Here is a 23,469-nt window from a genome sequence, read left to right as displayed (position 1 = left end):
TTGTCTTTTCACAGAAGGCTATTTATATCGATTTGCATATTCAAAGAGGCATAATTCTGGGAGGAGTTGGGGTGGGACAGAAGGCGCGTGCACGTGCGTTACTTTTCACGCTGATCGGGATTTATGTAGTGGAAGAATATGAAAGTTTGCGTGCGCACAGATTCCTGCATCTGGATCTTTCTGTGCGTACACACATTCCCGCTTTTGTGCTTACACCATGTTATAGTGTGAGTTCTACGCACGGCGTTATACATGAGGCCCCTGATCTTAACCCTATTCAGAATTCTTTTTAAATATGTACAGAAATTGGTTTATTTTGACTTTGAAAATGTATAGTTACAGCATTAAAGTTCACATTAAAAATGCTGAATGAATAAATATGTGTACAAATCTTTTGTCATGCAGAAAATTATGATGAATTTCAAGGGGACTTTATACTTTTGCACACCACTATAAATGGTAGTTGGTGATTTGTGCCAGAACTGCACAATGCTTTTTGAGAAATAAACACACACACTTGCTAAAGTGATTAATTATGAAAATGCAGAAATGCAATGTGCCTGTTACCAACAGAGGACACACCAAAGGCAAAGAGCTTGCTTACATTTTGCTTACACTCATGGAAAAATCATTTTAAACAGTTATAACACATGCTGATTTCCACATTTGCCTCTGGGAATGAAGGGAAAAGTGTACAAAAATTGTGAGAGATATTGAATAGTGTATTAGAGTGAGACGTGGTAGATATAGATTAAACATGAAGCCAAACTGGAGAAGACACTGGAATGTGATGAGGAAAGTGGAGAGACAATTAATGCAAAAAAAAATTAGCAATGCAGTAAGCAAAGAAACAATGGATGTAGAGGAATTCTACGATGAAGGCAGATGTGCAGTGTGGGGCTGAAGAAGACATGAATAAAAGAGCTGGTTTCTCCCATGAGTATAAATAAGAAAATGAAAATGAAGACTAATTCATTTTTATTTACATTTTTACACAAATAGCTAACTTTATTAAAATCCAGATTATGGTTTATTAAATCTGCTCTTACTGCATATGGACTGAACATATTTATCAAAGCAAAACTTACTAATTTTGAATGATGCCTTTCCTTTTGTAAAGCATTTATTTTGCGTGTATGTTGTTCGATTAGCAGCATGAGTTCACAATTTTCACTCTCTAGTCTGCAATCAGAATTTTCATATTAATGATTCAGAAACAATAGAGAAAATCAAGGCAAACAACATGAAATTAACCAAAATAATAAATACAGTAAATACCAAAAAATTGTACCCTACAATTTTGAATTTCTTCTTATAATACAGTGACTTTATTTTTTTTAATGAAGTAGGAAATACAGTATATACAATTACAAAGTATATTAAAACTTTTTAACCATCATTTCACATTATTTGATTTTTATTTGATATATTTTGAAATTGTCTTTTCATATAACCTTTGGGGGTCAGAGCACAGGGTCAAATATTGTACAGCACCGATGGAGCTATTTTCAAGTTAAGAGCCTTGCTCAAGGGCCCAGCGGAGTAGGATCCCTTCTGGAAGTAACAGGATTCCAGATACTAGTGAAGTTCCTTAGCCGCAGAGCTATTATCATACTATACTCTGTACACCTCATGCCCCCAAAAACCACACTATATGAATAAAAGTATGTGGACACCCCTCTAAATAATTGAGTTCAGGGGTCTCAGCTGCACTGATTGTTAACAGATGCATAAAATGAAGCCATGTAATCTCAACTGAAACATTTACAGCAGAATGGGTCGCACTGTCATAGGATGTCACATTTACCACAAGTCAGCATGTGAGATTTCTTCTATGCTAGATCTGCCTTGGTCAACTGTAGGTGCCATTACTGTAACGTGGATGCAGCTAGTAACAACAACAGCACAGCAACACAGTTGTAGACCACACAAATTCACTGTTCAAATGCTGAAGCACATAGCATTTAAAAATCATCTATCTTCTGTTGCATCGCTCACAGCAGAGTTCCAAACTGCCTCTGGAAGCAACATCAGCACAAGACCTGTGCATCAGGAGATCATGAAATGTGTTTCCATTGCTGAGCAGCTACACACAAGCCTAAGATAACTATGCTCAATGCCAGACATCGGCTGAAGTAGAAAGCACACCGTTGGACTCTGCAGCTGTGGAGATGTGTCTTCTGCAGTGATCATGCTTGGCAGTCACCAACATTAAGGTGAATTAGGCATTTGACTAGGGCGGAGATGATAAGGGGGTAAAACTCAGCCATACGAGTTAGTACCGAACAGTCGGTTAGCGCACTAATAAGCTTGGCCTAGGGCACAAAATAACCTAGCATCAGCATTGCAGTCATGCTTCACTATCTGCCAGTCTGATGGACAAATCTGGGTTTGGCTGATGACATAGAACACTACCTTTCAGACTGCATAGTTCCTACTGAAAAGTTTGGTGGTGGAGAAATAATGGTCTGAGGCTGTTTTTCAGGGCCCCTTGGTTCCAGTGAAGGATACAGTTAATGCTACAGCATACACAATTTAAGCAATTGTGTGCTTCCATCTTTTCGGCAACAGATTCCTGAAGGCGCTTTTCTATTCCAGCATGGTTGTGTCCCCGTGGCAGGACAATATGGACAAGTTTGGTGTTAAGGAACTTGAGTGGACTGCACAGATCCCTGTCCTCAACCCTATTGAACATATCTGGGATGAATTGGAACACCAACTGTGAGCTTAGTGTTCTCATCCAACATCAGTACCTGACTTCACAAATGCCCTTTTGATTGCATGGACAAAAATTCCCACAAACGCACTCCAAAATCTTGTGGAAAGCCTTCCCAACTAAGTGGTGTCTGTTATAGCTGCAAAGTGCTGACCAACTCCACATTAATGCCCATGGCTGTGTAATGGGATGATGGTCAGGTGTCCACAAACCTTTCGCCATATACTGTAAATGTAGTGACTTTTTGACTAAATGCTACAATCAAAAATAAACCCATCCATCCATCCATTATCCAACCCGCTATATCCTAACTACAGGGTCACGGGGGTCTGCTGGAGCCAATCCTAGCCAACACAGGGGGCAAGGCAGGAAACAAACCCAAATAACTAAATTGAATTAAAGGTGTTGTGTCGTATATTCAGGAAATAAGTGAAAAGAATTGACATGCAGACAAACTGGTCCCCTAAATTTAAGATTATGAATATCTACCATTCCAAAACAATGACATTTCTATTTTAGAAATACCTGCTTACAAATTCTTCAAGGTATTTAAGCTTGAGTTCAATCAATGAAGCCTCTTCCAATTTATCTTTGAAAATCCTCTCATTTTCTTCTAGTATAGTCTCCATTTCTTTAATACGGTGCTGTGACTTTAAACGACATGCTTGTACCTTCTTCAACTACAAGAAGACATTGCATTATAAATAAGTAAAGACTTTTAACTGTACATGAGTCAGAGACACACCACATCACAGCTTCTTTGTTGCACTAAAACTAACTACTTGCAAATTCAACAAGTGCCAAGAGCGTGATACTACTGGATATGCAATATTTTCCACCCCCTGTTCCTGCTCCTCCTCCATACTGAAGTTACAGGTCTACATATATTCACAAAGTAAAAAGAATTGCATTTGAAGGGAAATTCTCTGTAAAATGCAAAAGAAATTGAGGTACTTAATATATTTTCATAAATTCAAAAAGCACTAATTTTGGTATTAGATTAGGCAAAAACGTGTTTGTCATCACCTTTTTAGGAGCCACAGAAATATTGCAATGATTGTAAACACACCCTTTTATATGCCTGGTGTTTGTCTCTGTCACCAAGCACACATTTATGGAAGATTGGAATTTCATGTACCTACTTCCTAATGTAAGAATACTACCCAGAATGCACAGTGGTGACAAGACATCCCACAGTTTTGCAAACTGTGCAAAATCTCCAGTGTTTAATTAACTCTTATAATGTTAACTCTTCTAAATGTATATATGTGGACAAATTTTCATATATAGACTATCGCTTGGAAATGTAATGCTGGGAGTTTTGTTGGCTAGGTTTAGTGTTATGGTACCCTGTACAATATCTATAAAATAACAGATGACTACTGTTTGTACATCAGCACAAAAACCCCTGTCACACACGTGCGATTAGGAGGAAGCTGAATGACATCACTTTCAGTTCCGGCCCTAGATGACATCACTTCCATTTTTGGCTTTTAAAGCCGCCATCTTTTCACTGCTCAAGCAGTTCAGTTTTGGAACTCAAACAGAGCACTTCATTGCTTATTTCAATACCCTTTTGCAGCCAGGGATAATATTAGAGTGGCTGCCCCAAACCTTTTTCGTGTGGTGAGACACCCCATATAATGCACATGAAGTTACTGCAGTGTTTCTTCAAAAGCCACTGCCAATGCTAGTAGAAATTCTTGCTGAATTTTACCATTATCTAATTTTGCATTACAAAAATCTGGACACTGTTAAAATATGTAGGAAAAAAATGTTTTTCATGTGTATAACATTTTGTATGTTCAAAAAAATATGGACTTTGAAACAAGAATTGTGTCTACTGTGCTACAAATGATGAGGTTAATGAAACTAAATTTTTATAATAATTTTTGAAAATAGATATTAAATTGTGAAATTATTGATTATGATGAAATGCATTTTAACTTTACTTGATTATTGATTGCATTTTTCATTTGATTATGTTTTGCAGATTGTAACGTGATCTGTACAGTATTGTGTGTCCAATCATTTTTTACACATTTGTTGTCATGAGTTATCATTTTTATTAAAAAAATGAAAAAATAAATGACACTACAGTGATCCCTCGCTATATCGCGCTTTGCCTTTCGCGGCTTCACTCTATCGCGGATTTTATATGTAAGCATATTTAAATATATAGCGCGGATTTTTTGCTGGTTCGCGGATTTTTGAGGACAATGGGTCTTTTACTTTCTGGTACATGCTTCCTCAGTTGGTTTGCCCAGTTGATTTCATACAAGGGACGCTATTGGCAGATGGCTGAGAAGCTACCCAACTTACTTTTCTTTCTCTCTCTCTTGCGCTGACTATCTGTGATCCTGATGTAGGGGGTGTGAGCAGGGGGGCTGTTCGCACACCTAGACGATACGGACGCTTGTCTAAAAATGCTGAAAGATTATCTTCACGTTGCTACCTTCTGTGTGCAGCTTTTAAGTATGCTGCACGGTGCTTCGCATACTTAAAAGCTCAAAGGGCAAGTATTGATTTTTGACTTTGTTTCTCTCTCTCTCTCTCTCTCTCTGCTCCTGACGGAGGGGGTGTGGTGTGAGCTGCCGCCTTCAACAGCTTTGTACCGGCGGCGCTTCGCATACTTAAGCCAAACAGCCCTATTGATTTGTTTGCTTTACTCTCTGTTTCCTTTGAAGAGGAAGATATGTTTGCATTCTTTTAATTGTGAGACAGAACTGTCATCTCTGTCTTGTCATGGAGCACAGTTTAAACTTTTGAAAAAGAGACAAATGTTTGTTTGCAGTGTTTGAATAACGTTCCTGTCTCTCTACAACCTTCTGTGTTTCTGCGCAAATCTGTGACCCAAGCATGACAATATAAAAATAACCATATAAACATATGGTTTCTACTTCGTGGATTTTCTTATTTCGCGGGTGGCTCTGGAACGCAACCCCCACGATGGAGGAGGGATTACTGTATATTACTTTTCCAGTGTAATTAATCATTCAAATGTGTTAACATACATATTTAATATAAGCAAAAAAAAGTTTTTTAAACAAATAAAATATAGATTCAGTATGTACTGTGCTTTATTCTAAATATGATTGAAATGATGAACCACATAAGATCCAACCCTTCTTTTCAAAACATTCACAAGCTTGCTATTTTCTCTTGTAATAAGCACATTCAGCAAAGTCCAATATGCAGGTCTATTATCTCAACTAGAAAAATGCAAAATACGGGAAACGGTTCCTAATTCATACAAAAAAGGGGACAAAAAGAACCGACAAAGCCAATGTTATCTTTTCGATCATTTTCTTTACTGCAGTAAAATAAAAGAGACAATGCATCAGTTACCTTCTCTAGAAGCTTCATCTTTTCCCTCTGTACCTTCACTAACTGGCATTTCAGGCCACACTCTCTCATGTGGTTGTCCCTGTCAAACTGTGATTAAATATTATATACTGTAAGCTGCATTTTGTTAAAAATAGTAATTGAAAAAATACTAGTGAAAAACATTAACTATCATGACATAATGTGGTAAAAAATGTTTAATATACAGATGAATAAAAAACAATTCTTAATCCATCCTTTCATTCCTTTTAAACCATAATAAATAACCTAATTCTGCCTATTTTAATGGAAGATGGTTTTATCTTTTCATTACTGTATCAGAAAATATAGGTCAAAAAGGAAGACCTTTTGGGTATTCTAACCAGCTGCAGGATTGGAAGATTAATGTTAAGAATTTCAAGGAATGAATAAGCTTAAATGAGGTTATTTCTTACACAGACACACACACACACACACAACAAACAGACTAAAGTAATAACAGTCACATATGGAAGTAGAAAAAAACTTTTCCCTTGACATGACAAACATCTTAAAAAATTATGTCAGGAAACACATCTAACAAACAACAAGGATACATTTGCCCTTAAACTGCGCTTTAAAATATGCTTTATGCACTTGGATTCAAATGTTTAAGATAGTCTTGATGTAGAAAATATTTTTCAAAAGGATTTTTTGATAATTAAGCTGCTTTTTTTTAGAATTAAATTTTAGTTTAGTCCCTGGTTACGCTCCATTTCTGGCCAGCATCTTCACCAAATTTTCTCTGTGAGTGCAGTAATATTTGAATAAAAGCCTCACCGTCACCAGGCTACGATTCCTTGGAGCAGTTTTTTCAGTAACCCATCTGTTGTTTCGCTTTCCTTTTGTGACCACAAAATGAAATAATTTGCATACAGTACAGTTACACACAGAGGACTGAGGTGGAGGCACTAAAGATATCAATTTTCCAAATGGAAAAACAAAGCTCACAAAATCCAACGAGATAACCTAAAATTAAAAATAAACTAAAAATTCACTAATTTGTCACCAATTCTATGACACAATGACTAAACATGAAAGGTACTCACACCCTGAACAGCTCCACAAATAAACCATATATTCAGAAAAAAAGAATTCAGAAACTGACAGTCTGAAAACACGGAAAGAACAACACTAAAAAGTTCTAAATCACAGTGAACAAGTTACCAATATCCATCCATCCATTATCCAACCCGCTGAATCCGAACACAGGGTCACGGGTGTCTGCTGGAGCCAATCCCAGCCAACACAGGACACAAGGCAGGAACCAATCCCAGGCAGGGTGCCAACCCACCGCAGAAGTTACCAATATAAACTTTAAAATTGGAGCATATTATCTAACAGACTTCCTGATCAGTCAGAGTCTTCATCAACTTATATCAATATAGCCTGATCAATTCCAAGTATCAACTGGATAACCTGCACCCTAAACAAACGAACACTGAGAGGTTAAAAATAGCAAATGAGAGTTAGAGAGTCAAGAAGCCAGCAGTACAAGGACCTACAGAAACCGAGCCTCCTTCTCAGTTTAAAATGAGATAATTATGTATGGCTAGCTAAGACCTCAACATCAATGGCCATACTTTGGTAGATGGACATCCAGTGAAAAAATCCACTCAAAAAGCTCTGCAGATCTACAAAAACTTATTCCCACTACCCAAAAAAAAAAAAATTGATATATATATATATATATATATACAGTGGAAGATCAGCCCTGGCACAGACAGGCAGACACCAATATTCAAACCCACCACACGTTTATTTACAATTATTATTTACAAAACTCCCACACAAAACAACAACACACCCTCAAGTCCGGACCTCTTAAAAGTCCTGTCCTCCTTCACCACCTCCACTCCTCTCCTCCGAGCTTCATCCTCTTCCAAGTGACTCCAGCTGACGACTGGAGGGAGGCGACCCCTTTTTTGTCCACCCGGACGTGCTCCAGGTGCCCTCTGACGAGCTTCCTGTGGCACTTCCTGGTGTGGCGGAAGTGCTGAATGAGCACCTGGAAGCACTCCAGGTGTCCCTGGTAAAACTTCCGCCAGCACCTCCGGGTTTGGCGGAAATGCTGACATCCAGGGCTTCAGAGACTTCCGGGCAACCCCTGGCGGTGGCCACCGGCCCCTATAGGATTGAGCTTCCATGCTCAATTCCCGTGGCCCCCACACAAACCAGGGCGGCTGCCCTCTCGTGGTCTGGGGGAGGCATAGTCCCTCTCCCAGTCCTTCTCGGTATATAGTGAAAACCCAGGGCATGTATAGCCACCCTAAATCTGACACAACCGGGAGGAGACAGGTTTAGCACCCAGCACACACAGTTTATTTATACAGTGCAGCAATCACCAACACACACAAGGCTTGCAGAGCCCAACACAGTCCCATTTGGTGCCAAGCTTTCCACCTCCATTCCACCTCAGGCTTTGTCCACTTCCTCCGACTGTGGCCACTGACTTCTGGCGGAAGGACTCCAGGTGCCCAACAAGCTTCTTCTGGCTGCACTTCCAGGCGTGGCAGAAGTGCGGCCAAATAGGGCCTTCAAAGCATCCATGTGCCCCCGGTGGTGGCCACAGACCAGAGAAGGGTTGAGCTCCCATGCTTATGATCTGTGGCCATGCTGGAAACCAAGGGGGCTGCACTCTGTCCATCCTGGGGAGAAACTGTCTTGAAAATACTCTCTCCCCCGGTCCATTCATAATCAGGGCATCCCGGCCGGGTAAGGGCCATGGCTGTCCGCCACAATATATATACAGAATATATAGTTGTGACTTCAAAAAAGTATTGCATTATAGCACAGACTCCCTTTGCTGCCTGTAATATTGTGTGTAAGTGCATTGCAGTCATCTTGTTACATCTTTTGAAGGAGTGGTTAGGTATGTATGTAGCATACAATCAAGTGACAAGAAATAAACAAAGTTTAATTTTAATCAGATTAAAGTTTACTGCATTTTAGTGCAGCTGGCAGAGTGGTAGCACTGAACTTTCATTCCTGCCTCACAGGGCCAGGGTGTGCATGGTGTTTGCATGTTTTCCTCATGCATTTGGGATTTGATTGGTGATTGGTAAGTGTGTGTAACTATTTTAGCATTGAATACTAAAAACATCTGAGTAATATTATTAATTAACAAAAAATATTTAGTCCTTCATGACCTATATAGTAAAAAACATCAATCTTGTTTATTCCACCCAAACTGAGCCCCTGAACATTTGATGCATAAACACTAGATGCTAGGCCACCAGATCACAGTGTTTCAGTTAACTGAATTAAAACTAAATAGATACTTTATTTACAGGTTCATGTTACTTTATTACATGTTGCACACTCTTTTCTGATTGGCTGGATGATTGTTCCCTATATTGTCACTACTGTTACTTCTTGCCTTGCACCCACTGCTGTTGGGGTAATCACTGGCCTCATGTGACCCTAAACTGGGACGATTAAATTTACCCCTCAGCACATGTAGGATTAGATGTATAGAAATATGATGTCTGATCAATTCTTACCACTTGATTGAACGCGAACCACATCCTTAAGCTGTCCATTAATAACCCGTACTAGACAAAGGGAGCATGCACATGCACAATGATATAGTCCATTGTCTGCAATATCTTTGCAAAATGACATTTAAATACTTTTGTGAAATAACACAATAATTATTGCAAAATAAGGCAATACATTATTTTGGGGATGAGAATAAGTTACTGTAACAAATCAGCATAATATTTTGTCATAAGAGATATAAATTATCCAATCAGCAATTATGCCTGCCTTCAGTATTAAAGGATGCTCAGAGGCTGCTGAATTCTGATCAAATGGATTTAAAAGAATTCCTGCTGATTATAATGTTACATGACTTATGCTATAAAGAAACAGAAAAGTACTGAGTAAATCTAGAATGTGAAATTGCATACTGTTAGGTAATTTAAAAATTGTTCATGTTTTTGGCACAAAGGGACTATTTCAAACACCATTTTTTATCAGAGTAACAGAATGCTGACTGTTGCACAACTTGAAGGATAACACCATTTCAGTTTATAAGCTGAATGAAATAATTAGCATTTTTGTGTTTTTAAAATAAATCTAAATAGATAGGATAGTGCTATTTGAATAGACAAATACATACAAAGTCTTAAGTGGGCAGAAAAGACAAAATACCTACTGATTCTGACTCTGAGGTTTGGTGTTCTTTGCTTCTTTCCAGCCTGAAATTAAATGTTATTTTTTTATTTCAAATGCATTATGCTACCAGAATCATACTTTGCTTAATATAAGTAAAATAAGCTTGATAAGATCAATGCTAACCAAGGAAGAAAGTAGTTTGCTTTGAAAAAGGTAATTTACATTTGCATTTATATATAGGAATTAAATGCTACAGATTAAATATCCTGTCAATGGGAATTAATGGCTGAAAAATCAGTCATATATACCAAACACTTCATGAGAGGTTCCACATGTCCTTTAGCTTTACAGATAAATTCAGTAAATTACCTTTGACTTTGTTTTGCACTGCTGATGTCCTGCCATGGAAATGGAGCAAACTCCATCTCCTGAAGTTTCTGAAATTGTTAAACTAGGACAGATTAAAATAAACATTTCATCCAAAAACTCTAAAATGTAACACATACAAATAAAGATAACATTTAAGAGATTTTACATTAATGTTCCACTTCAGTGTTTAAAAAACTGACTTTGTTTTATACGTTAGACTTGATTGTATGGAATGCTATTTTCTTCAAATAAATAAAAAAAAACAACTGAATTACATTATTAGGCAAAAGGGAGATGGCTAGCTTATCGATTCATGCAACAAATCAGAGTTATCAGGCTCAAAGATCTCTCCAGGCCCATTACAGTTTATTTCACTTCTTTAATTCATAGACATGTGTGCTAGTACTGTATTCTGTAAAAAAATGCATCTTTGATGACAATCTCTTCTTAACAACAGTCCAGAGCAAGCAATTACCCAATTACATCTTTACACCTCCCACTTTATCTTCTCAGATCGACAGCTTTGGCAATCCTGTCAGACTTCCAGTCAGGGGTATAGGTTTATAGGGTCATTACTGTTACGGGGAAGGAGTACACTGAAATTCTTACTAGCATGTGGTTAATGACCCATTTTTTATTGTTTTCTTTTTCAGACACACAGTAATACCGCATTTTTATAACAGTATAACATCTAATGTATGTCGTGTCACTCGTTCCCTGCTGTCCATTGAAAACATGGTCCCAGTATACAGAATTAAGCATATATTCATTGGATAAAGACAGGTCAGGTTGGGGAGCATGTACTGGTACAGTGCATTGCTGTACCTACCACATGACAAAACAGTTTGGGATCCTATTTGGCAACCCCCTCCAGTCAGACAGTCCAGTCCCACCCTCTGGAAATGACCACCTATTTGCCACAGCCAGGTGTCACGGGTGGGTCCTCATGGCCTGGTCCGGGTCCTCAACAGTGAGGATCTTGTGAGCCAGATCACCCTTAGGGCCATAATGTCGTAACTGACACTCCCTCATAATCCAGGTAATGTATCTCATTCGGGACTCAGTGAGCAACCACTCATTCGACACAAAGTGAAACCAGCGGTACCCAAGGATTCTCCGAAGAGACTCAGTACCAAAGAAGCCCATGTCTCGCAACCATATAGCAAAACAGGAAGCCAGTCAGAAAAAAAGCCCTAGGGTACTGCTTGCCCAGGGGCCATGTCATATGTGAGAAAGCAAATACCAAATAACATGAAAAGTCAGAATTTTTAACAACAGTACAAGTACTTCAAGCAATTCTCTATTCAGCTGACAGCCATACTCCACTTTGATTTTCTCAGTTATAAACTTCTTCAATTAGACCAAAATAAAAATGCTTTTAAAGGAAAATGTGAATCCTGGTTGGTTGATATTAGGGCACAATGAGAGCAGGTGTCTAATAGGTCACCTTTTTGAAATGTTAGATGGTGGTACAAAAAACAATTCTGCCTGGACGATCACTCAAAACAAAGGGCTAGTGTTGCAACAAATAGAAAAATTAACAAAGAAATAGAAGTAAATGACACTGTTTTGCCGAAAACCATACCTGATATTTAATGATCTGAAGAAGTACTTTAAACAAGCCGTAAATACTGCAGTTGAATAAGGTCAAAATGACCTTATAGCTAGCAGCTTTCATAGCAATATAAAGTCCAATTCTACAGAGACACTGACAATAAATGTGAACAACACATAGCAGCCAACAAGGCCACTGCAGAAGATACATCAGACGCACCAAAGAACACCAAACCTGGCAAAGGATTCTCTTTCCCATTTTTTATTTTGTTTGGCTTCCAAAACACTGAGTTTGATATCATCATATACAGGCCTTTAAAAAAACGTTTAATTGATGTTTACTAACTCTAGCATCAGGAGATGTGTGATGCTGCATTCACCAGTTAGTTTGCTACATTCATTAAAATGCAGAAATAAACAAAAAAGGAAGGTGAAATTGACTTGATATAAAGTTTTGGATATTTTTCTCCTTCAGTCCCTATACCTGATTAACATATTTTCACAATTTGTGAGCAACTGCATCTTCCTGGTGGAGTTGTCTTCAGAGAAGTAGATAGGGGAAGGTAAGGTTTTGTATCACAAAATTAACAGTTTGTCTATACACTATGGAAGGAAACCAGTGGAAACAAAATGGCACCATGCAAACACCCTACAGAAGTTACAAATTAGTCAAGGTGTGAGGAATTAGAAGGTGGTAACATAACCAATATACACTACTATGGCATCTGTAAAAAGTGAGTAGCAAAGACTATTTACAGTATATTTTGAAAAAGATGAGTTAAAAAGTTTAGGTCCTGGCTGCTCAATTAAAATTAATATAAACATTTTTCACAGAGGCACTAACAATTAAAAACATATGGTACATGTTGCATATAATTATATGTATGTGTGGCATGCACACTACATTTTTTATTTGTTTATTTGCATTTGACAATAGTATTGAGGAGACATGCAAGTACATATTTCACTGTATTACAGTATATACACATGACGGCGGCACGGTGGCACAGTGGGTAGTGCTGCTGTCTCACAGTTAGGAGACCCAGGTTTACTTCCCAGGTCCTCCCAGCGTGGAGTTTGCATGTTCTCCCCATGTCTGCGTGGGTTTCCTCTGGGTGCTCCAGTTTCCTCCCACAGTCCAAAGACATGCAGGTTAGGTGCATTGGCGATTCTAAATTGTCCCTAGTGTGTGCTTGGTGTGTGTTTGTGCGCGCCCTGCGGTTGGCTGGCAGCCCTGCCCGGGGTTTGTTTCCTGCCTTGCGCCCTGTGTTGGCTGGGATTGGCTCCAGCAGACCCCCGTGACCCTGTGTTAGGATATAGCGGGTTGGATAATGGATGGATGGATATACACATGACAATAAATTTGACTTGCCTAAAAAGTATGCTAATATTGAATGTTTTTGAGTGTATTGCTTAAAATAATACAAGCATACCTTTTCATTTAGACATTTGCAGCCCATCTTCATATATATTTTTTCCTGCATGGCTTTCCTTAGGTTACTTGTAGTGTCTTTGAGCTGACATTTAGTTTGAGCCATCTTCTTTAGAGGAGCAGCAAGTTTCTTTCGAAGCCTCTTAGGAAAAAACTACAAAAGAGACAATACTCAGATATCTTTTATTCACATGTAATTTTGTTAAAGGAGTGCATAGACACAACACCTTGTATATAAATGTATGTGACAAATAAATAAAGAATTATAAAGAATTATAAACAGAAGACAATTAATAAAACTAGTGTCACACACGTGCGCATGGGAGTCAGCTAGAAGGACAAATCAAAGGTAATTCCACGACAGGCCAGGGGGCGGTTGGGGTGCACTAATCTTTCTTCTGATATTCTTGCAGATCAAATACAGGAAATACTGCCCAAGTCTGATGACATCACTTCCGGTTCTGGGCATGAAGACGCCACTTCCGGTTCCGGCCTCAATGATGTCACTTGTGCCGACCTGCCTTAAAACCCCGGTGACCTCCCTTTGTAATCAGTTCAATCTTGGACTCAATTCTGTACACAGCTGTGCTATAAACTTTGCATTTTGCAGCCAGGATTCAAGTACACGGGTGGCTGCTCCAAACCTTTTACTGTGTGTCGAGTTGTATCATTTTTACACTAGCTAATAATAGGAATTGCTAATTTACCCAAATAGAGTCAATACAGCACCAAAGTAAACAATAAATATCTGTTTATAATCGTAATCTGCTGTATAGAAAATGAGGTTTACTTGTGTATTGATAAATAGTGAGTTAGGAGGTGTCAGGTTTGCAACAATTTTATCATCTTTAGTCCATGATTTCAATTATAAAGCTCTAGTAATGCCCATGATTCACACCTTGTTGCCTATACTCAACTTTTATTATCAACATTTATTATAATGATACTAATTTCGATTAGAATACATTAAAATGCATAATCCCCGGAAATATGAATCCATACACAATTATTGTAGTACACACATTTTTCCTATGCAGCGATCAACAGGGTAGGCCTAGACAAAATCTTAAAAATAACATTTTCAAGTGATTTTTCAATAAAACACCTAAAGCGTGAAACAATTTTAATTTATAGTTCATGGTGGCAGAGTGGTGGCTCTGAGGCTAGGGATCTGATTCCCCTCCACTGAGCCCCTGAGCGAGGTCCTTAACCTGCTATTGCTCTGTCCTGGGTATGACAATAATCTGCATCCAGCCCCGCAAGGAAGTCCTCCAGCTTACAAGGGAAAAATTGGGGGTTGGCGGCGTGTGGCAGGATTGGCACTCCAGTCACTATAAAAAAAAAACAAAAAACCATACACTGTTCCATTCTATGTGAACTAGAGTGGTGCTAAGGTGTCACCAGCTGCCTGGCTGCATTCGGGTCGTAATTGGGATCCGGAGGTGGTTTGTCGTGCGGTAGGTGTGGCAACGTGCTGTATCAGTGCATACTCTCAACCCCTCTCTTTCCTCTGTTGTTTTGAAGATGAAGACAGACTAGTTTTAAATATGTGTCTAATTATTTTTACTTTTACTTCAGTCTTCAATCATATAACATTCATATGATTTTTAAACTCACTTAGTCAGGATGGGATTTAGCCTACCCTGGCAACACTCTGTGTAACGCAGGAAAGAATCCAAAACTAGGTAGCAGTCACTTGCACAGCCTAATCCCTTTCTCTCTCTCTCTCTCTCACACACACACACACACACACACACACACACACACACGCACACACACATACACATACACATTTACAGAGAGCCAAGTTGGTATTGACAACTAACTTAACCAACAGGTTGTAAGGCCGTGAGTGGAGGAAAACCTGCATGGACACTGGGAGAATGTGGAAGCGTCACACAAGCAATAACATGGTTTGGGATTCATATCTAATATTCTGGATCACGAGGCAGTAGGGCTAATTAGTGTGGCACTCTAATTTAACCTTAGATCTTCAAATGAATATCTGCTTATAATTCCAAGAGCTAAACTTAAAAGAAGTGGTGAGGCAGCCTTCCGCTGTTATGCACCTAAAATCTGGAATAGCTTACCAATACGGTGGAGTTCTTTAAAAAACTGCAAAAAAAACCCCATTATTTTAACATGGCTTTCTTTTAGTTACATTTTATTGTAACCCTGATATACGGTATATACACCGAATTATCATTTTTATCATGGCTTCACAATCAGTAGTAACCCCTACTTTTTCTGCTGTTCTTTTTCTGGCTTTCTGTGGTGGCGATCTGCGCCATCACCACCCAATCAAAGCACCGTGCAATCTCTACATTGATGGATTGAAGGCCAGAGGTCCACATGACCATCACCATCTAATTCTTCCACATGAAGCCTGAAAACCATGAGGACTGATTTAGATCATTTAGTGTATGTTAGGTAGAATGCCCAGAGGGGGCTGGGCGATCTTATGGCCTCAGAACCCCTGCAGATTTTGTTTTTTTTTCTCCAGCCCTCTGGTGTTTTTTTCTATCCTCCCGGCCATCAGACCTTACTTCATTCTTTATCTATATAATAAAAGCCCAGCGCGGAGTCCGTGTCCGGGTCCGGGTTCCTTTTGGCTGTATAGCCGCCCCCGTAGAAAAGCCCCAGTCCTTCCCCTCTCAGAATTCCTGCTTACCCCCCTCCGTTCTTTCCCCTTTGTGCATGTGAGTATTTCGAGCCCCGCGTCTGAGTCGGATGGTTCCCCTGGTCATCAATTCGTGTGTTTCAAGCCGCGATTTTCTATTTTCTCCCTTCCGGCCCACTATGCCTTCCCGTATTTAGATACCCATGTGCACTTGTACGGAGGAGACCTTACGGAACAATGTCGAAATGAAAGGCAACATTAACCTGCTGCTCTGAGAGAGGACACATTACAGCGTCATCACGAAGCAAAGAGGCAAAGGCGTGCCAGTCGCTCGCAAGAAACAGACAGTCAGCATTCACACAGATTAGCTCAACGACGCGTCTCTGCCGCACAACGAAAGGCAACTGAAACCCCTTCTGATTAGTCTGCGTCCCACACTTCGTGAATCATGGGTTTTGTTTTGAAATTTTGTTTCCCATGCAAAAATCAAATGCGGTGCGATGAAGGACCCAGTTCACAACTGGCAGCCACGTTTAAACAGGGAGTCCTTCAACTGTGGTCATCCAACGTGCAGCGTAGCGCGCGCCAGGTCGCTAGTTATTTAATATTGCCTAATCTTATTTTTGTATTGTTATTTTTTATAACCTTTTTCTTCATCTTGTAAAGCACTTTGAGCTACATAATTTGTATTGAAAATGTGCTATATAAATAAATGTTATTGTTGTTATTGTTGCCATTCTACTGCCCTAAATGGTAAAATAATTAACAAAAAAATTATTAGCATCCTAATGGTCAAATTGCAGATACAGCACTTTAATACCTCCATCATAAATGAAAAAAAAATAAGCATTTTCTGAAAGTTTAATTTAGGAATAATGAATCTCTAGTTATCACTTTGAAACAAATCTTACCAATTTGGACTGTTGTTGCTGAAGTTCAGATGAACATCTATTCTTGGCGTGAAAGCTTGCAACCTGAAAACTGAAACAAAGATTTCAAGAACCAGCCAGTAATGAAAGATTATGCAATATAAAAAAATTTGTAGATTAAAAAATATCAAAATAATACTAAAAATAATATAAAAATGTTTACAAATTTAAAGGAAAGCAAAACTAGAAACAAGCGCCAGTATTCAATCAACATAAACAATGTGTTGTTCTTGTAGTGCCCCAATCTAAGATGAATTCTCTGAGCAATTCATTAAACACATCTTTAAAAAGTAATAGTGGGGTGAATGAATGCCCAATGGGGACAGTTCATGAGTATGTAGAACAAGAAAAGCACCACCGAGTTCAGTCTAGTGAAGAGGACTACATTATTAACCCTTTAATGTATAACCAGTGCCATCGCTAATGTCAAGTGTGGAAATGAGCGCTTCTACAAAAGTTCACATTTCTTGAAACTCGGTTTCATTTTGCTTTCCACAAATATTTGTCTTAATCGTTGATGTTTCTAGCATGAAAATTCTGGAGGGGCCACATAGACCTGGGTGAGACATGCTGCAATGGTGTGTCTGTGTGTGTGTGTGTGTGTGAGAGTGATAGAGATAAAAAGAGAGTGATGGACTATCACTTATGGAGCAGCACTAGTGAGACCTACTCTATTACTTGAATCCATTAACTTGAGTCAGGAAAGATCCTGGCTTGGATTGGCTAATGTAGTTAGAGTAAGTGAGAGCAGATGATGCTATCTCTGACCACAAGTGACTGGTGTGAGGCAGAGCTAGTAGCATGAATGAGCAGGCCATGGACACAACAGTGAAAAGACCACTAGAGCAGCATAGAAGGAGCTGTTGAAGACCAGAGCGGCAGAGGTGGACGGAAACAGCTTCCAGCAAATCATGCATGAGGTATCGAGGGGAAGACTTTGTATTTAACATTGTGTTAGTATACCAGCACCACTGATGGTAAAATAATGTCATAGTTCGCTTGCAGGAGCGATAATGAATAATATCATGAAAATATCAAACAGAAAATGATCTATCAAAATTTAATATCAACAACAATTATGAAACACTGAAAGCAGAAATAATTAAATATTCATATATTTCTGATTTTTGTTCAATGGGAGAAGTATTATATCATATTGTACATAATTAATTGACATAATTCATGAAAATGAAACTCCATAGCCCCACCAGGGGTGATAACCTTGTCATTCATTTTACTCCCAACAAAATGCTTACTGCCTTCCACCCTACCTTTTACCTTGTACTATCAGTTCTCCACAACAGCGAGACATGAAATTGCACACACTCTTTAAATTGCATCACTGGAAAAAGGTGGAACTAAAATGTTCAAGGTATGCATACACACACAAGAGAAAAAGTAAAGCAAGAACACTGCATAGTTAAAGGCCCCACGTCAGTAACACAGAAACAAGTAGGTACAAAGAAATTGTCACATACTCCAAAGAGAAAAATGTATTCCTAGATATGTAAAACATATAATGAAAAGTTGGAAAAATGATTATGATCACTTTGTTGGATTTGTTATGAACATTTTACCGGGAATTTTAATTGTAGAGGTGAGATTACTAATTAATTGTTTGCATAACAGCTTCATCTTCAGGCAGTGCCCCACCTGGCCTTGTTGTTCCTGTGTATGGACAGATGCATATTTTTGATGCAAACACATTTCATACACTTGTCTTATACCTTTGTTTGCAATTTATAGGACTGGAACACTCGTGTTGAAAACAATGAACTGGGCACATCTCCTGAAATTCCTTTTCTTTTTCCTTTAATATCTTCCTTGTGTTGTAAGACTTATCCTGTTTCTTCTTTTTCTAAAAGAAAAGTCAATAGCTGACATATAATATTCATATATAATATTCTCAGAGCCATTTAATCCAGTGCCAGATTGCTGGGGGTTTGAAATCTCTCTTGATAATCTATGGAACAAAGCAGCAAACAAGCTATTGCACTACAGACTCATACACCTGCATTTACGCTCACATCAGGCTAATTATGGATCTGCAATTAGTCTTAAATGAATATTTTTGGGGATGTCAGAGGAAAACCAGAGTATCCAGAGAAAAACCTATGCACATACAGGGGAGCATACAACTGGGCATATGATTTCAACTGCAGATGCTTGACCCTTGAGGCAGTAGCACTAACCATTACTGTGCCACCATGATGCCCATTTTCTGTTTCTGAATCTTTTTTGCCTAACACCGGGTATAGAAGCATTAGGTCCAAGTAGGAATTCACTCTAGATAGGACACCAGTCTATCTCAGAATTTCCTTAGGCACACCTACACTCATAATGAACAAATTTTGAGTTATGAGTTAAAATAATATTTATATTTTGGTACTGTGGAAGGAAACTGTTGCCCGAGAAGCTGCATAAAGGTCCTCATTAAAGGATAAATATGGCTTAGGATCTGGAGACACCAAGTGCTAGTGCAAGGAGTTCTAGTCTAGTCTTCACAGAAAGGCTAACTTTATCCCCGACATGATTCCACTGCCTAGTTGGAAGTAAAATCATTTGACTTCACCTTTTACTTAAGGTAAGTCCAGGTGTGCTTAAAAATTGGCGCAAAGGATCACTTTAGTGAAGAAGAGATTAGAGTTGTGGCATAAAGAAGTTGACAAAAGAATGTGCTCTGGTGTGGTGTTACACAGAATATTGTTATCCTCACAAGTTAACCTTTTTAATCTCTTTACTCCCCAAAAAATGCTTAGTGCCCTCTACCCGACCTTTACCTTGTACGTCAGATAGATCACTTTTCAGTATTACTGCTTTTTCTTGGTTTGCAGTGGCTAAATCATGAGGAACAAGTGAAGAAATTGCAGAGAAAAAACTGCAGTATTGCTTTGATTCAATACATTGAGACATGTTTTACAGACCCCTCATTAGATCTGGATAAGTATACGACTGTCATAACTGGTTCTTAAAAAATGTGTAGGGATGACTAGAGGCCTACAAAAACAATCTGCTCATTTCCAAATAAGTGACATCTGCACTACACATACTATATGTCAGCGTTTCTCAACCTTTAAGTATTTGCGACCCAAGTTTTCATAACAGTTTTAATACCAATTTGCTCTTTTTTAATTAATGATATATCATAGATGCATATTTTATTATACCTACTTAACTTTTATCGACATTTATCTAACTCTATATTTATTTTTCTAGTATCAGAATGTAGTTTAAATTAATTTGTTTTGGTTTCAATAGATGTATTTTTCATATTTTTGAATCTTGCTTTCTTTTTTTCAAATCTTCGTGCCCCCCTAGGGGGGCCCGCCCCACAGTTTGAGAACCACTGCTATATGTATATTGTAGGTTGTCATATGGAAACAAAAGAAATGCAGGTATGAGCACATCTGTTATGAATTCACTTTGATTTAATTTTTCCTAGCCAATACAGGACACTTCGGCTAGATTTTGTACACTGTATTTTGGGTTTTCAGTTCTTACTTAAATTATTGACGACAAATTAGTTTCTTCTTCTGTTCAGACAGAAGGTTTTTAAAGATAATTTTTCTGGTAAATTTCCCATTTCTTTCAATTTGTTCATTTTCCAGTCCTTTTAATTTTCAGTCTGTTCACTTTGCCAGTAGTAGAATATAGTTTTACAAGTCATGATTTGGATAAAATGGGGCAGGGTTTCCAGATGCTTACAAATTAAAAATTCAAGTCTGATCCAATCCACATTTTCCTTCTGGATATATCTGTCAGCTCAGATCATGACTGCAAAGTTCGTTCCATGCAATTGTCTGTAAGACTGCATGTTTTGTTCCTCTCTGTTTTGATAGGATCAATCCTCTGATGCAAATGGATTTCCTGAACACATTTTAAAAACCTGTAGTAATTAATTAGTTGGTGTTTTCATGCATATAGTTAATGCCTCGCTGAAATAATGTGTGGTCACTGCTTGCTTCAGTAAGACAAAATCACTGAGCAAAATAAAATAAACGTGGATTGACTCAATGATTACAGACCAGTAGCACTCACACTCTTTGTGATGAAGAGCTTTGAGAAACTGGCGCTGGGAATATTACAGATATTTGAACCAAATTTTGTTTACATATCATTACAACCATATACAATCTACCTTAATTTCAACTCATACCATCCTGGTACATCCAGATAATAAATACTGTTGTCCTGGTCATAGGCTACAGCTCAGCATTTGCCACTGTTGTACTTTTAGAAACAATCACCAAGCTTCTGCACTTTGAACTTAGTGCCATTCTCTGCAGCTTGATTTCAGACTTTCTAACTTGCAGAGGTTAGCAAGTGCTCATTGACAGCATCAGTTCCTACACACTGATGCTCAGCACACGCATCCCAGAGGGCAATGTGATGAGCCCCCAGATGTAGTCCTTGTTCACAACTGCAATTTCATCATTACATTTAATGAGGACACCTCCATCATGGGCTTGATTACCAAAAATGAGAGCTATGCCTTCTGAGGTAGTGGTGTCATAAAACAGGAGATGGACAACACTACAATCCCAATCTGACAAGATTTTGTAGAGAAGCTCATAAATGTTACATTTCTTGGAGTTACCCTCACTACTACAATACCTTCACTATTGTCAAGAAAGCTCACCAACACCTTTACTTTCTTTCATGTCTAAAGAAACTCTCATGTCTCTTCTATGCTCACTGCTTTTCTATCCTCACTTCATAACATCATAACATGACACTTGTTCACCTGAAGACAATAAAGCAGTACAGACAGTGGTGATGTCAGCTCCAAATATTTCTGACAAGTTTGGGGTTTATGGCACCTTTCACTGGAAGTTGGAGTGGTAAATAAATATTTATTTATTAAAATTAATGTTTGTTGTTTTCAGTCTTTTAAAGTGGAAATTAAACGGAAAAATGTAATAAATGAGACAAAATAGTTTTACGATAAATGGAATGGTCAAAAGGAAAAGATTTCATTTGACAAGCTACGATTGACCAAAGAGACAGGAGGCTTAGTCCTAAGTGTTACAGTAACAAGCAGCTCATTTCAGACTTTTAATATGCAAGTGTGCAACAGATTATAGAACAAAATGAAAGGAGATTTGAATCTTTGATCATTAATAAACATCCAGTAATAGCCACCTTAGAAGATAAATTAGTAGAAATTACTTATGACAGAGAAACGCCCTGAAAAACGGCACTAACTACAAACTAGTTTAAGATAAATGGTTAAAACTTAGAGAAGGATGTTAAAAATGGGGAGGAATAGTTTCAGATTTTGACATTCATTCTTGGAAGTCAGAAATGTACGATTTGGGCTATGAAAAGGATTACAGCAAATGCATGATGTTGAAACAGTACCCATTCAGAAGCTTTGAAGACCTGACACAGCAATATCTCTCTATTATAAAAAAATCCTTTGGGAGGGAATGACTAGGAGACGATACGTGATCTTCACTTTAAGATCACAGAAGACAAATAAAAGACCCACTAGATGAAAGAGAATGGCCATGGAGTGTCTCGCGGGGATATAGAACATGAGATTCTCAGCACATATAAAGCATATAAGGACAATACGTTAAGCAAAGAAGAAAGAGCAGCACGGAGAAAAGAGACCCAAAAGCATTGGAGAGAAAAAATGGCAGATAAGAGATTATGAAGACAGTGGAATTCAAAAGGCTCAAACAAACGATGGCGCGATACACATGCAGAGAAAGGTAAAGAATATGAAAGCAGTAAAATTTGAAAGTATTGTAGCGTCCCAGCCAGGTTGAAGCCTTATTTGTTTTAAGGTCCGATTGAGGGAGGGCAGAGTACGGCACGGATGACTGATAGCAGCGTGACAGCAGCAGAAAGACAGCAGATGATCCGACGGCACCTCCTTAGCATACGTTCAGCCGCACCCCACCACGGATATCTAACCTAGCAGTTGTTGGATTGCTGTTGGCAGACACGCTTCATGTGCTCCCAGTTCTTAAAACAATGACAAGAGACAAGCAAAACACGCAGCTCGCCAGCAGCAAAAAGCCTGCAGATGATCAGACTGCTTCTCCTTAGCTTGCGTTCAGCCAACCTAACCCTCGCCACCCCCCCACCCCCTTCACAACGCGAGCGAGATGCGAAGTGGCAAAAGGACAGCTGCTGTACAGGCTTTGAAATGATCGGGCAGCGAGACAAGCAGAACAGGCAGCTCGTCAGCAGCAGAAAGACAGCAGATGATCCGACGGCATCCTCTTAGCGTGCGTTCAGCTGTACCCCCTTCACAACACGAGCAGTGTTATACCTCCTGCGAGAAAGAGATATTACCACGGCTGGGGCCGGAAATAAAGTATTGTTTTTAAAATTTTAAAATAAAAGTGAAAATAAT

At 38.7% G+C, this 23,469-nt stretch overlaps 1 protein-coding gene across 1 annotated transcript in view; it reads right to left on the bottom strand.

Moving 5' to 3' along the window:
- Window positions 1-23,469, bottom strand: part of LOC114653127 (POTE ankyrin domain family member D-like) — a 72,481-nt gene that overhangs the window by 23,406 nt on the left and 25,606 nt on the right. The window contains exons 10-11 of the mRNA XM_028803293.2: window positions 13,555-13,707; window positions 3,250-3,396 (exon numbers count right to left, since the gene is read on the bottom strand). Coding sequence (XP_028659126.2) covers window positions 3,250-3,396; window positions 13,555-13,707 — 300 coding nt within the window. The remainder of the gene's footprint in view (window positions 1-3,249; window positions 3,397-13,554; window positions 13,708-23,469) is intronic.

Source organism: Erpetoichthys calabaricus, chromosome 6, assembly GCF_900747795.2.
Source record: "Erpetoichthys calabaricus chromosome 6, fErpCal1.3, whole genome shotgun sequence".
NCBI lineage: Eukaryota > Metazoa > Chordata > Cladistia > Polypteriformes > Polypteridae > Erpetoichthys > Erpetoichthys calabaricus.
This window is presented reverse-complemented; position numbering and strand designations above follow the sequence as displayed.